This window comes from Salminus brasiliensis, chromosome 14 (genome assembly GCF_030463535.1).
Source record: "Salminus brasiliensis chromosome 14, fSalBra1.hap2, whole genome shotgun sequence".
Classification (NCBI taxonomy): Eukaryota; Metazoa; Chordata; class Actinopteri; order Characiformes; family Bryconidae; genus Salminus; species Salminus brasiliensis.
The window spans coordinates 6,836,845-6,853,266 of NC_132891.1; the positions used below are offsets into that span (position 1 = coordinate 6,836,845).

Here is a 16,422-nt window from a genome sequence, read left to right on the forward strand (position 1 = left end):
TAAATGATCTTAAAATATTATTAAGAGTTACTTTCTTTAAATGTATTAAGAAATTGACTCAGTAACTAGTAAAGAATTTCGTTTGAATAAGTCGAGATCATGCGTTCCAGATTAGATGAGATAGTAGGGTTTTTTTCGACATATTAACTCAACATCTCGAGAAACAGTCGCTATCTGGAGGTTCTGGAAAACTGGACCTGCTGCTGCCTTCTGTAGGAACACTGCTAAAAAAAATGACCACAAAGGCTCATCTGGTCCCTCAAACCCAGAGGCAACAGCCTAGCACTGCTGTCATACACACACACACACACACACACACACACACACTGCTCGCCCTCGATTAAAAAAGGGGCAAAAAGATCACTAAACTGCCCCAGACGCAAACCTGCAGCACTTCACCCCGGGCGCTGAGAGGGGGGCGGGGGTGAGGTGAGGTGGTGTGTGTGTGTGTGTGGGTGGGTTTGGGGGGAAGCGAGTGTAAGATGCAGGTTAGCGTAGCATCGCCAACTCCGAGCCATTCCACACAGCATGGTTCGGAGGAGAAAGCGGCTAGCTGCTCGTAGCTTCTCCTGAGCTGTAGCTCCTCCGTGGAGTTGGGCTGTGCTGACCGACAGCTGGTAAACCTCGGATGTCCCTTTCCAATTCCAGCGTCTTTTTGCTGAAAGAGGTTAGTTGGTGTGTTTTCCGTTTATTGTGGGTCTGTGTGGGAGCTGAGGATGAGTACAGAGGGGCTACACGTCAGAGGAGGAGTGTGTGTGTGTGTGTGTGTGTGTGTGTGTGTGTGTGTGTGTGTCAGCTGGGGGTTTGCTGCAACAAGCAAAGGACTTCCATCGGTTTGAGCTGTGATTTTCCTCCACTCTGAACCAACTGCCTTAAAACGAGGCAGTTCACCCACAGCTTGGTGTATATGGTGGTTGTTGTTGAGGCAGGGGCTTGTTCCTAATAACTGCACCTTCAAGGACCAGGGAAGCACCTTTCTCAAAGTGCTAAGACTCTCAGACCTTTCAGTGCAGACCAGGACCACCTGTATGACCAAAGTTGGGGCTGCCTCGCACTTGTGTAAAAGAGGGATGCCCTATAATGCATCATCATTAGAGTATCTGCAGATAAAGAGGGGGGGAGGGGGGTCACTGGTATGGGACATTGAACAAATCTGTGATTTTGATCTGGGTCCAATGGCACCTGTTAAGGGTGGAGATGCGTTAGGCAGCAAGGGAACGGTCCGTTCTTAAAGATATTGTGCTGAAAGCAGAGAAAACAGGTAAGTGTTCAAGGGCCAAACTGAGATGACTACTAGACGATGGGTCTGAACATCTACAAAACATAAGGCAGGTCTTGCGGGGTGCTTGTGGGGTATGCAGTGGTCAATACCTACCAAAAGTGGTTGGTAAGAAACGACAACCGGTGAACTAGCGACAGGGTCATGGATGTGCAAGGTTCACTCGGGCAATCTTCTGCTCAAAGCCTCTGCTGTGAACATTTTGATGCCAGATACCACAGGACACCTTGCGAGGTCTTGTGGAGTCCATGCCTCGACGGATCAGACCTGTTCTGGCAGCAGGAGAGGGGTCGACACGATTTAAGGCAGGTGGTTTTATATAGTTGAGGACTGGTGTACAATATCAGACATTAGCATTGCTAACCAGTTCCCAGATCTATTATATTCTAAGGGTTATTGTTCATTGCTCCACAGAAGCATTCAACCTTGCTGTGTGATTGGCTAGGATGCATTCAGTGATTGCCAGTATCTTACACTAATGAGTAGCAAGTGGCCGCGTCCTCAATGGAGTTTGTGGTTGGTGTGGCGCAACAGATAACACCACTACCTGCCACTAAGCTACCACACTATGTGGGAGACTGGGGTTTGATTCCCGGTCTGGGTGATTGTGCTGCGCTACATCAATAAGAGTCCTTGGGCAAGACTCCTAACACTGCATTGGCCCTCCTCTGTAATATAGGTAACCAAGTCGCTCTGGATAAGAGCGTCTGCTAAATGCCGTAAATGTAAATGTAAATGTAAATGTAAATGTAATGAATTAGCAAATGTGCAAATTAATTGTCTTTAAAATCATTTGTTTTGATTTGATTGTGGATGATGCTGGGCCGAGGAAATGAGATGTGCTGGAAAGGCTGAGGGATGAAGCCAAACATCTTGGGTTATTAATGTATTTAAAGTTTGATAGAAGAGCAACAACAGTAACATCAATTTTGCAGCTTTAGCAAAACCTTCTGCATCTGTTTTATGGATCTGTCAGCCATGGATGGTGTTTAATGAAAGGCACAGAGCTTATAGCAACCAGCAAACAATAGCTGAGTCCAAAACTTACATTGACATTTCTGGCATTTAGCTGACGCTCTTATCCAGAGCGACTTACAAGCTTACTCGTATTACACAGGTGGACCAATGTAGTGTTAGGAGTCTTGCCCAAGGGCTCTTATTGGTGTAGCACAGCATAGTCACCCAGACCGGCAATCAAACCCCAGTCTCCCACATGGTGTTGTTACTCAGTGGCAGGTAGTGGTGTTATCTGTTGCGCCACAGTAACCACAAAACCACGAAACTGTGCCCTATTCACTGTCCCCTACATGTAACACTCCAGATCACAATATAGGGCACTATTATAGGGAACAGAATTCCTATTGCATTATATTGCATTAACAATCTGAACGTCAGCCTTCCTCAGACACATTGGATTATGGGTAATCCTATGTCCGTTTAGTGCACCTCGCTTGTTCACTCTTATAGTTTACTAGCAATTCAGCACTACGTTTTCGGACACCCCTACAAAATAGCGGAACCCTGTAGTAGTGCACTATACCATGATTGGTATGGTATGGTGTGGTGAAGACCCCAAAAGGCCTTCCTGAATAAGGTCAAATACACCATTTAGTCTTTTAATGAATCGTCCAGGTTGTCAACTGGCAATTTGCTAGCACGGACCATACCCTGAGATGGAAGGGGAGGGTGGGCTTGGAGTCTGAGTTGGCTTTTCTGTGGTGTGAAGCCAGACCCCTCAGTTGGTGTGGTGGGGGTTGGCAGAAAGGGAGTTATATAAGGGTCTTGAGGGCCAGGAGGAGGAGTTTGGGGTGTGTTCCATCTCCGAAAATTCAGTTATGTCATAACTTCACTTGTCAGTTGTCAAAGCAGTGGCATGACGTTGTCTAACATCTGAGCTGTCAAAGAGCCAGTGTGATGCTGTATGATCTTGTGAATGTTTCAGATAGTGATGCGTTTTGAACTGGAGAAATTGACTGTTTTTGTGCTTGAGGGTGTTTTGGACGATTCTGAACCTGAAACTGGATGAAACTAGAGTTCTATGGCTTGGTTTACAAAATCCATCAAAAAAAAGGCATTCAGCAGTGAGGCTTATTTAACACCTAGTTTGCTGAAGTCTGTACCAGGGTTTGTTTTTCCCCCCTTTTCATTTGGTTTGGTTTGTTTCATACTGAACAGCTAAAGTGCTCCAAATTCTGCATTTCCATTTCCATCTCCTTATCTAGTTTACATCAGCTAGGATCCAAAAGATACCTTTAAGCTTAGACGCTACTAAACACAGAAGCCAGTATGGAGACACAATACTCAACACTACACTTCACCCAAGTACTCTCGGAAGAGGAGGGTCTTCAGTCTGCGTTTGAAAACAGCGAGCGACTGAAACATCATATTTACATGGAAGGCATTTAGCAGATACTCTTCTCCAGAGCGACTCACAAAAGTGCTTCACTGTTTACTCAGAAACGATCCTTAGCTAGTTTGTAAAGGCAAGGATCCCAAAGATCCCTCTTAGCTTTGATACTACTAAATAAAAAAGTCAGTATGGAGACCACAATACTCAACACTACACTTCGCCCAAGTACTCTCGGAAGAGGAGGGTCTTCAGTCTGCGTTTGAAAGCAGCGAGCGACTCTGCTGTTCGGACACCCAGGGGAAGTTCGTTCCACCACTTCGGTGCCAGGATAGAGAACAAAGCCTGGATGTTTGTCTTCCGTGAATCTTAAAGGATGACGGTTCAAGTTAAGCCGTACCCTAAAGCTCAAAGGGCTCTTGGTACTGATCGGCTTTTGACCATTGCCATCAACTACATCAAGGGGCTGGCTGGACCATTCTTGGCATTTGCAGGCCAGCGTCGGAGTGTTGGACCTGATGTGGGCAGCAGCTGCAGGGAAGAGAACACATGGCTGCATTCTGGATTAATTGCAGATGAGTGTTTGCTGCTCAAGAATTTGTCTGGGATACAAGCACTTTCTTGTTTGCCTCCACTGTTGCCAAAAAAACATCTTTATTAAAACTACTAACTTATTGCTGTGTGAAATCCAGGTCTGTCCCTCACACATTCTTCATACATTTATATAGTAGACAAGGCCCAGGCGATGTCCCATGCAAAGTTATTTATGGAGTCTCCCTCACCATTGGTGGAGGGTTTTGTTTTCTTGACCCTCTGTCAGCTGCACATGGCTGTAGAGCCAACCATTCAGAGACGTTGGGCAGCGTGATAGGACGTTTTCCTGTCCAGATTGGTGTAATGGACATTTCCAGAATTCACATAATAAGGCTGGATGGGAAATCTCTTAACTGCTTCATCACAAAGTAAGTGTGTAATTAGCAAAGCTAAGGTTTTCTTCCCTGCTTTCCTGCGTGAAATCAGCTGTGCTGTGTTTGATGTGTGGAGGTTCATGCGTGTGTTGTGCTCCACTTTCCTCTCCGGTGTGTGTGTGCTCCTGTGGGAGACTGTAGAAGAAAACAAACACACATTACGCAGCACCTGACTCACACTGTGTATTGACCTCGATTTCATGCCAGACATCATGATTTGCGACAGTATAAGTCCCAAGGACGTCCGTATTCCAGGCCTTATTTCCCTACTGCACATGTTCAAGATCTAGTGAATATTAAATACTTTTCTGAAATGCAAGAAAACTTTGGAAAAACTTTTCCAGAATCGCAGAATAAAATCAAATCAAACTGTTGTTGAAGTGCTACCAAAGCATAGCCACTTTAATGTTGAAGTTTTAGTCATTTTTATAGTTCACAGTAAGTCATTGTGTGCCATAAACCATGTTAACAAGTCTGCTCGAGCTTAATAGCTTAAAGACCTGGATGCAGTTTTGGGAGAAGTGTGTGGACGTTTCCGTAATCAATCAATTGACTTTGCAGTTTAGGGGGTAGAAACACAGTTTACTAGTAAACTTTACTCATCTTGAAGAGCAATTCTAACTGCCTGTAGCTCTGCCTCCTTATTCCATGCTCCTTTGGGGTTTCTGAAGAAGAACAGCCCACTGTTCATTGGGATGTACCTACCTTCCTAAGCCAGAAAACACCGACGTGACAGCACATCAGCAAGAGAACATGACCAGACTCCATCACCAAACTCAACCGACAACATCCGGCCAACGCACAACGTGCAACAACACACAACGTGCATTCTTACGTTACAGTGGTGGTTGAAACACTTAGTAGGGGGACGAAAGAGGACAAATCAAAACTGGTCTGCCATGTTGGCTAGAAGAAAAAAAACACACACACACACCGGGGGTAAAATGCAACATGGCCACACACATGGTGATTGACTGCAGTGGCTGTATTATTTGTAGAACCTCAAAGATCGGATTGCATTAACAGCATCGTACTCGGATCAGATCGGGAGCAAAAAAGAAACCTTGACATCAGGATATCCCGATATACAGCAGATCATATCATCCACAGACGTCCTCAGAGGGGGGGGGGTGTTTTCTTGATCTTTGAAGTCTCCTAGCTGTGTTTAAGGATGTGGCGACCACTCTTGCGTGGCTGCTGTTTGATAAAGGCCTTGTTTCTGACAGAGATCCCTCTTTATTCAGGCTCTGAAACTGTGGCTTTTTTGACTAAGTAGGTGTCACCCCCTCTCTTTAACTCCAGAACCCCTTAAAACTGTGCTCTAATGCATAATGCATGTGAAGGAGTCAGTCAGCCCAGTGAGCAGAACCCTTGGACAGACTGACAGACACTGGTACTGAATGCTTCAGAGGAGAGGAGCATCTCTCTCCCTCTCTGCTCTGATAACATTGTGGATTTTTTAGCTTTCAAGCCCCTCCGTTCATGTTTTATTCACATGCACTGTGCACTCATGGAATCTGAATTGATGGCCCCCTCTGCTCCTCTCCTTCCCTGACTTTTCTCAGCAACATATCCTCATCTATTATAGATCATAGATTGAGTGGAGATTGAGAATGGACCATGCTAACTGCCGTGGTTCTCCATCTATTACACCTCTCTCATCCGCAGTGCTTCACTTCAGTCATCTACAGTCTGCGTAATCAGCTACTGTAATATAGACGGTGTGTTTTTCTGTTGCAAATGATCAGTCAGGACATGTTTGGTGTTTCGCTTCTTCAGTTTTGCACCAGTACGACTAGACTAAGTTAGACGGTAATGGACTCTTTATTATGGACAGTTAGCACTGTGCAAACTGCATTCCCAAATCATCTCACCCTTGCATTCGAGCAGTCTAATAGACTTGCTTATGTGGTTTCTGACCCCAGGTCACCAGGTTGCTTAACATGAGAGAGAGAGTGAGTCTGAGTCCGAGTGTACCTTAGGCCATCAAGCTTTTAGCTTAGCCTCCTGATTAGCTGCAGGAATTGGACAGAGCGGAAGAGCTACATGCAGTATAGGTGGGGTTTCTAATCAATGGGCAGAACAACCTGAAACGGTCAGTTAGACTGTAGTTTGGATAGCAAGTATGCTAACCTAGCTGAAGTTAGCATTAACCACAGAAATAACTGCTGTTCATCTTTCTGCCTCGTGGTCACAGTGTCTTAGAATTAGCACAGACATATTCGTTTATCAGGGGAACATTGATCATGATCAATCAAAATCAAAAATCAAAATTACCAGAGGAGTGAATAGGAATTGTTTATGGGTCACATTTCCTTCCACAAAAAATACAATGTAAAATTTCAGAATAATTGTAGAAATGTCCAATTTTAAACTTTTCTTTTTTTTTAAACAATCTGCATCTATATAGTCCCAATGTGAATGTTAGGTTAATGCATTAAATACATAAATAAATAAATTAATACATATAATTTTCTCTGTTTTCTGGAGTTGCACCACGAACCAGTCACAGGATTGAGGAAATCCAAAGGTGACACTTTTTAAAGCTAAAACATTAAAATCATGCCAAACTATTTTATTTTGAATTTTATATGGTTTAATTATGGACGGTCGCACTACATGATGATGTTTTTTTTTGTTTGTTTGTTTTTTAGATGTAAATGCCTACAAACACATTTTATTAACTTCGATTTTTATTTTGAAGCATTTCTATATTTTTACTTGTGTATGGATAGCTTTTTCTTCCTTTTTTTTTTTTTTTTGCAATATTTCCTTTTCCAATTTTGTTCATTTTCCATTAAACGCTTTTTTTGTGTGCATTTTCAAAATTGGAAGAAACTTGGGGGATGGAAAACCCACTCCTGAACCTCGCTCCTATAACAGAGATAATTACCCCAGGACCCCATGTACCTTTAAAAGTGTTGACTGAAGCCCAGGTGGACACAAGTGAACGCCCAGCCCTGAACGCTTCTGTGCATGCTGGAGGTTTTCGTGGTGTGGTGTGGAGTTTTTTTGCTCGGCTCGGCTCAGCTCAGTTTTGTCAGCACTGCGGGTGTAAAGAGGCAGTCCTGACAGCGCACACACACGGGACTCCTCCGCATGCCTGACAAAAACACAGCAAAAACGACACACCTGGCAACCCAGCGGCTCCCAAACCACAACCCTGCCAATACAGCTCACACACTACTGCCCTGCAAGCTGGCACATGAAAGCGCAAATCCGCTGCCATCTTCTCTGAAGCTGTCGAGGAAGAGTGTGAGGGAGAGGATTTTACCTGCATTTACCTGCGAGTTTTATCAGCTGATTTTGAATGTGTATTAGCACTGTAATATGATGGTACACTATATGGACAAAAGTATTGGGACACCATTAAAAAAGGTATTAAAAAAGAGTTTATCCTGATTTTGTGGGCGTAACTGTCTCTACTGTCCAGAGAAGGCTTTCTTCTGGATTTTGGAGGTACATTGCTGTGAGGATTTGATTGCATTCAGCTCAGGATGTTGGATGATCATCACCCCACTTCATTCCAGAAGCATTGGATGGAGCACCAATCATCAGTCCAGAGAACACAGTTCCACTGCTCCACAGCTCAATGCTTTGGGGGCTTTATAGCTCTAGCTCACGCCTGGCATTAGGGAGCATGGTGCCAACAGGTTGATGTTTATCTGCTTAAGGGAGTCCTATTCTATTGGCAGTACTTCTCTAAAGGGACTAGACAAGCTGTGTGTGTGTGTGTGTGTGTGTGTGTGTGTGTGTGTGTGCATTTGTATCTCTGTTTCAGCAATGGGTGCAGCTTAAAGTAGCTGAATGCATTAATTTGTGGGTGTCTACAAATATTTGGACATACAGTGCGTGGGTGACATTAGGTCCTTCCATTATATTAGCTGAGTGAGAGAGAGTATGAGGCTGTATGTGATTGCCAGTGCTCTGCTGTTTCTAAGAGAATGAAATGAGAATAGTTGGGGTGTGTGTGTGTGTGTGTGTGTGTGTGTGTGTGTGTGTGTGTGAGAGAGAGAGAGAGAGAGAGAGAGAGACTATACATAGAAATGGAGCCTGCTAATGGCATACCACAGGCTTAGTAGGTAGGTAGAGAGAGGGAGGGGAGGGCAGTGAAGGGGAGAGACAGAGAGAAAGAGTGAGCGAGCGAGAGAGAGAGAGGGAGAGACTTACCCTGTGTGCATGCTACAGTGCACTTCACTTCTACCCTGGAGAGTGAGCGCACCATGACCGACTAGCAGAGGAAGAGAGAGAGAGGGAGCGAGAGAGGGAGAGAGCGCTCTCCGTACCTCCAAATGAGTGAGTATCCCAACACTCACCTCACTTTCCTCCAGCAGGACGGAGTTTACCCGGCTGTTTACTGGGCTTTAGTGGTCCTGTGCTGTGTGTGTGTGTGTGTGTGAGCTGTTCTAAAGTCATTTCAGTGGTCTATGAAATATTCATCACAGTACATTCTGAATGGAGCGCACCAAAGAGAAGCGCACGGGACGCTGAGCGCTTCGTCTTTAGGTGTTAGTTTCTGTAATCTGGAATCTAAACCAGGGCATGGCTGCAGTATTCTGCTGTTTTCTGCACTGGTTTGTGTCGGACAGAGACAGAGAGACTTCACACTTGCGCTTTTTTCAGTGTGTGGGAATGTGAAATGCTACTTCTGTCATGAGAAGAGCTGCATTTGTGCTGCAATATGAAGCAGGAGGGCTGTTTTACTTAGGGAATGAAAGTAAGTCACTATTAATTGCGGTTGCTTTGTGCGATGTGCTGACTTTGCTCTACTGGAGTGAATGGGAATGTGTGGAATAATTCATACTGGTAATTTTCTAATACAAACACTTTTTTACTATAATAATAATAATAACCATGATTTAATTAGGAAACAGGATTTAATGCAATATGAAATTTGAACAGCATGCTCACTTCAACAACGACACATGCTGGGACTGACGGTAATCATAGCTGCACAGCTATACAGATTAGGAATGGGGCTGTAGTCACTGACATAAACTATACTGAGAAAGCTCTTATTTCTTTCCTTTATTGGCTTTAACATTAAAGAAAAAGACAGCAGTGGCATTAGACATTGGACATAACGTGGTCATATGTCTACTTTTAAAAAGAAAAGATACAAAAATAAATAAATAACTGAAGTTATTAAAAAAAACCAGCTCCATAGACACAAAGGTTCTCTGCTTGTCTAATAGATGATTGTAATTTGATCATTACAGTCAAATAAATAATGCATTAGGGCAGTATTGTGTAGTTTTACATTTATCACTCGACCCTTTATAGGAATGCTCTGCTCATGATGGCAGATCTGTTTACAGTCTCAGTATCAGTATTCCAGGGAAGCTTTCCGTATTTTATATAAGCCATCTTAGGCCGGTCAGAAAGATGCCATCCTGAAACTGTAGGAACCCTCTCAGTCATCCTGTGTAGGGGTGTGTATTTCCTAGCGCAATGTATTTAAATATTATACAGCTTTCTTCCACATACATTCCTAATATTTATTTATTTATATATTTATTTTTATTATGATAATTTTCTATTCTAGTATTTATTATATCCTTATTTTATAAGGAAAATCTGCTGGATTTATAGGGTGACTGTATTCCGAAGTTCCCAGTGTAATCAGAGGGACTTTTTACTGCAAGAGTCATTTAGGAGCATTTCTATTGGACCATTATTGACAAAATTCTTACCCCACGTAAAGAGCAACTCCCAGATTCAAATGTTTGTGGACACGCCTTCTAATGACGAGGTGTGGTGGTGACCGTCATTCCAACATTCTGACCTCACTAACGCGCTTGCCGCTGAATGCAATCAAATCCTAATAGCAATGCTCTCATAAAATCAAGTAGAAAGCCTTCTTCTCTGGACAGTAGAGACAGTTACTCTGCACAAAAGCAGTATAAGCTTTTTTTAATGCCCTTGATTTCAGAAGAAACTGTGAATGAGCAGGTGTCCCAATACTTTTGTCCATATAGTATGAATGGATATTGATGTCTATACTCTAAAAACAAGGTTCTGTACAACAGTGAATGTTTATTATCTCAAAGTAAAAACTAGTAATAATGGATGTGGATTTAAGTCACTTTAGTTCTGATCAGTTAGAGTGAAAAGCCAAATCTGCCATTAGAAGAGTCGAATTGTGTGAAGAGGAGAGTGTGTGTTTGTGACAGCAGCAGACTTGCTCTCGGGCACTCAGGGCTTTTCTGGTGTGCTGAGGGAAGCAGTGCATTTGGAACCACTGGGCTTTCTGAGTGTGGGGTCAATTAAATACTTCATGAGACAGAGCACTAAAAGCCTGTCCCGTGAGGAGAGGAGTGCTTTGTGTGTGTGTGTGTGTGTGTGTGTGTGTGTGGTGAAGCATCAGTGCCCAGTGCTTTGATTAAATTTGATGAAGCAGCAGAGTTTTTGTGAAGTATAGGATCTGGTTTTCTTCGCCTTAACAAGACAGCAAAGACACCGCCTCGTATCCACACACACTCCTTTATGGCAGCTCCAGTCTCGTTTAGTGAAAGTGGAAACTGCTGTAGAAAGTGGGTGTATGATTGTGTGTGTCCCTCAGTCTGTGTCTGTGTATGTCTGTCTGTCTCTGTCTGTCTGTCTCTGTCTCTGTGTGTGTGTGTGTGTGTGTGTGTGTGTGTGTGGTTCTTGTGCTTGTTTTGTGATGTATGTGTGTTGGCAGATTGCACTGATTTCAACTGTACAGCTATAATCAGCCTTTATCAGCGTGGGCGACATGGCAAAGATGTAACATTGCAAAACTTGAATGAACATAATTTCATATTATATTATAACAAATATATATATGTATGTGTGTGTGTGTGTGTGTTTGTGTGTGTGTGTGTGTGTATGCGCGCGCACACACACACACACACACTATGATGTTTCTATTGGCTTAAATCTGATGCTGTCTTTTATGAAACTGTCCAAACTGATATGAAGAAAATCTCTAAGAACAGTGCCATTATCGCTTCATATTGACCTCCATAGACTAAGACTGATCAAGACCGTAAGAACGCTGGACTCTGCACTCAGTTTTGTGGAGTCATTGTGTAGCCATTAGCGCCCTCTCTAGCATATCAGTGTCCATTAATTCAGGAAGATGTGCATTATTCCATTGCCTTTGTTGCGTCCTCGTCGTTCATGGTGGAAATGTAAGATGCTCCTCCTATTTTTACCATTGTACTTTACGCAGACAGCAATGATGGAGAGTCTTTGGTGCATCTCCAGTGACCGGATGATCAGAAGTGTGCTTGGCCTATGCTAAGTATTGTATAACTGCAGCAGAGGCTAACACCGTAGGGCTAATTTTAGAATGAAGAGGTAGCGCTAGCTGCTTATGGAAGACAAACAGTGAGGTAACATAAGAGGAAAGAAGGAGAGGAATTGCTCTCCGGGACAGGATGAGCGTTCGGCGTGTGCATTGCTGCTATATTGATTGACTCCGGGGCTAGCGGGGGCTAGCTGAACCTGCTCTGCAATCGAGATGGAAGGTTATTAAAGTTCATGATGTTTCTGCTGGATTGGCTTTCAGCTCCTCAGTGAAATATCTCCAGGCTTTGGCCTCACATGTACCATGCAGTCATGTGATCTCACCTATGGCTTCTTCTGAGCTCTTGTGGTGGGTGTTTGAAGAGCGGAACAGTGTATGGGCCTATTTTAGGGTGATGGGGACTAGGCAACAGTAATGGAGAACACCTTGAACGTCTGAACTGAAATAGGGTGAATTTCTGCAGTCTAATCCGACATTAACGAGGAATAACAGACTGTACCAATATACACATTTGGACGAAACTATTGGGACACCTGCTCACTCATTGTTTCATCCAAAATCAAGGATTGTAAAGAAGGTATCCTGCTTTTGTTGGGGTAACTGTCTCTACTGCCCAAGGCTACTAGATTACTAGATTTTGGAGGACCATTTCTGTGAGGATTTGACTGCATTCAGTGACAAAAGCATTAGTAAGGTCAGAATGTTGGATGATCATCACCCCACCTCCTCTGCAAACTCACTGACTCTTTCTCAAACGTATTGGTTTTATACCCCTCTAGCTCACGCCTGGCATTAGGTATGGGGAAGATTGGCTCAAGATAGTCCTATTCTATTGGCAGTGTTTCTCTTTAGGGACTAGACAAGCTGTTTTATGTATTTGCACATCTGTGTCAGCAATGGGTACAACAAAAAGCTGTATGCATTAATTTGGGTGTCCCCCCCCTTGTCGTTACATGTCAATGCATGTCATTTTGGAGCTTTTCTATTGGTCATGAATATCAGACACCATGTGAAGACCAATTAGTAGGTCCAGGTTATATCAGGAAAGTTCAGTCATTTGTTCTTTGCTGTTTCAAGGAGAAAATTAGCATTGTTCGCCAGATTCCTCCCGCAAGCACCTTCCACCCTGCCCCGGCCCACCCTCCACATTAGAACGCTTCATCAGCCTGCACCCAGGCGGCCCGATTGGCCACATCAGCCAGAGGAGGAGAGAGAGCACAGAATGGAAGAACAGCTATATTTAGAGACTGAGCGAAAAACACACAGTCTTCTTCCTGTCAAGTCCGAAGGCTATGAGAGAGGAAGAGTGAGGTTTTCGTTTCTGTACATTTACACTCTCTCTCTCTCTCTCTCTCTCTCTGTGTCTTTGAGTATTTCACCCTGTAATAAAGGGTGACTGTATTTTGGTTTTTAAAAATTAGGACACCAAGGACACACAGGTGTAGTTAGGCTGTTGTGGCTGGGGGGCTTCAAGTAGGCTTAAGTTGCAGGAACTATATTTAAAGACCAACGGTGGCCTTTACACCACCACTATTGGTCTACATGTAACTGTATCTCCATCAATCAACATATATAATTTTTTTTATTGATTTATGCTGGTTTTACCCCATTTTACTACCCAATTTGGAAGGCCAATTACCTAATCCCTGGTCATAAAAACTCCTCCACCTATCACTTGCAATGCTTCCAACACTAGGAGGGTGAAGACCTGCACATCTCCTCTGAAACATGTAAAGCCAGCCGCCACCTCTTTTTTTTTTTTTTTTTTTTTTTTTTTTACTGCCGCTGATGCAGCATCGCTAGGCAGCCAGTGTGCTCGGAGGAAAGTGCAGCTCTCCAGCTCCGAAACAACAGCTTACAGACGCCTGTGCTGACCAACATCACACTGGGAGTAATGTGGGGAAGAAGTGCCATCAACCCACCCCTGAGACAGCAAGGTTGATTGTGCTCTCTCTGACTTCCGCTGGTGATGGCAAGCAGAATGACCCAGGATCCTTGCAGTTTAACAAATGGTTAATGAAGATGCAACCACATGTAGACCAATAGTGGCGGTGAAATTAGTGAAATCAGACGCATTAGCCACTATCTCCTACTCAGATGTTGAATCTGCAGCCTGTAGCTTGAGTGTGTGCTTGACACAGTTACTTTAATAGCCATAGATCAGCAATCTGATTGGTCACTGCTCAGCTCATTTCCATAAAGTTGGTCCAGAAGGAGACAGAGCAATAAGTGCAGTGAGTGCATCAGCAGTTTTATATGTTAGCTACACTATATGGACAAAAGTATAGGGACACCTGCTCTATAAATATCTATAAATAATCTAGGGTATTAAAGAATCCGCTTGTGTCACAGTAAGATTACCACCCCACCTCATCCTCAACTAATCCCAGAAATATTGGACTGAGCACCATCCATCATTCCAGAGAACACAGTTTCATTGCTCCATGGCTCAATACTTGGGGGGGCTTTACACCCCTCTAGACCACGCTGGGCATAAGTCATGGTGCCAGGCTATAGGTTGATGTTTATCTGCTTAAGGGAGTCCTATTCTATTGGCAGTACTTCTCTACAGGGACTAGTGACATAATTTACACATGACTGAAACGCATTACATCAACACATTTACACTGTTACAGCCAAAAGTAAGTAAAGTAAAGCCAGTAAAGCTGTGTTAAGGTAATGAAGGCAATGTCCCACTGAGGACAGGACTAAATGATCTAGTAATAATCCCTATATGAGGTAAATGTGGAGCTGTAATGAAGTATGCAGTTATTCTGCTATAAAAAGGGCTTTCTGGTCTCACAGTTGCCTCCAGCTTTAGTGTGTGTGTGTGTGTTTGTGTGTGTATGCAGTGAATCCACTGGCAAGTTTGTGTTTTTTCTCCAAGCTTTGAGCATGCTCACGAGCGCACGCCTTAAATGCAGAAAGAAAGCATGGCTCCAGGACATTACGGGCCAAGAGCTGCGTTGGAGTGCACTTAATTCTCAGGCAGGCCGAGCCGAATGAGCAGGAGAGCATGCTGCCAGGATAATGGACTCCAAAGTAGGACCCTTATAGCTGGCGGCGGGCAGCGGGCCTGGGCAGCCACACAGATTGAACAGAGTCTGGAGAAGGAGAGGGCAGAAATGTGGCGCTGCGGGAGCCCATGCAGGCCCGCTGAGAGGTGGACCGGCCTGGCTGCTGACTCACCTTGTGTTTCTGGAGCGTTGTGCATCACCCTCTTGTCAGAGTTACACTGCAAAGGCATCTGTCCCAGTGGAACCTGCCCGCTTCTCAGAATGCCTTCATTGTGCGAGTTAAAGGGCCAGCATCCTGTGATTTTCTGTGTGGGTTTTATGGAGGGTTTTACATGGGGAGGTGGTCTGTAAAATTTATGACAGATTCGCACAGGATAAGAAATCTCAGCATAAATGACTGAGATGGGAGTGGCTACTCGATTTACGCACTGCCGTCCTATGGAGTCCTTTGGCTTGAACGACCTGACTTATCTGTGCCATGTGTGACAAAACTAAATGCCACCTCAAGCGCCGCCATACTTGAAAAAAGTCTACAGGTGGTAAAAGGTGCTGGAATCTTTACTGACGCGGGAAGGCACTGTCCGTAAAAATGACCGAAATGGAGCGTTTGGACAGGACTGAAATCCCTGTGAAACTCTGGTAATAATAATTACATTACCCCACTTCCCCATGTTAGACTAATTCCATCTGAATGTCTTTACAAAAAACCTGCAAACCATCTGCAAACCTCTCCGTAGTACTTCTCCAACTACTTCTCACAAAAATCTGCATTTACATCTATAATATTTACACATCAATTCACACAGGATTAATATAACCTGAGGGTATTTTTATGGCTCGGTTTACAGAAGGTAAGAGGCCTCGGGAACTGACGCGGGAGCGCGCAGTCCCTAAAAATGACTGACATGGATCATTTGGACAGGAATTATGGTATTAATTACAGTACTCCTCCTCCTCATATTACACTAAGCCAGTCTAAATTTACATGTGTAATTAAAAATGTCCTTTTCCCAATTTTGTGGAGATTTAGAAGTTCAAGATGACCACCCTAACAGGGCGGCGCAGTTGACGTTGCCTGGCAGGACCCAATGTGGCATCTGTCTATGTATGCCCACAGCAATAGCACAACTATGTTAATCTCTCAAGGAGCTCTGAAGATCCAAAATAGAGGAAATGCTCATTTTATCCCGATTTTGAGCTTCCCAGCCCCACTATAACGTAAATTAACACACTAAAGATAGACAACTTGGTATGTAGTCAGTTGCGAGTTCAGCATTTCCTTCAATTTATAAGTAGCCAAAGGTAAACCGCTACATCACTGCTAAATTGCTGGCTTCACCAACATGAGGATTTCTTTTTTTGTCTCTAGTCCTGCAGTCCTGCCTTGATCACACCTATTTCTCAAGGAGAAGCAAACCTGAAATTAATTCTCACTCCAGCTTTAGTTCTCCATGGGATCAGGCCTAAGGCTCTCGTTCATGCTGCGGTCCCGTTAGCATGAAATGCAAAAGCTGAACAGCATTAACTGCCCAGAGAGA

General features: G+C 43.8%; 1 protein-coding gene across 1 annotated transcript in view; it reads left to right on the plus strand.

Annotated features, from left to right (window-relative positions):
- Positions 1–611: 611 nt before the first annotated feature.
- cacnb3b (calcium channel, voltage-dependent, beta 3b) overlaps positions 612–16,422 on the plus strand; it is a 39,987-nt gene continuing 24,176 nt past the window's right edge. The window contains exon 1 of the mRNA XM_072696611.1: positions 612–667. Within this exon, the coding sequence (XP_072552712.1) occupies positions 629–667 (39 nt within the window). The 5' untranslated portion in view covers positions 612–628. The remainder of the gene's footprint in view (positions 668–16,422) is intronic.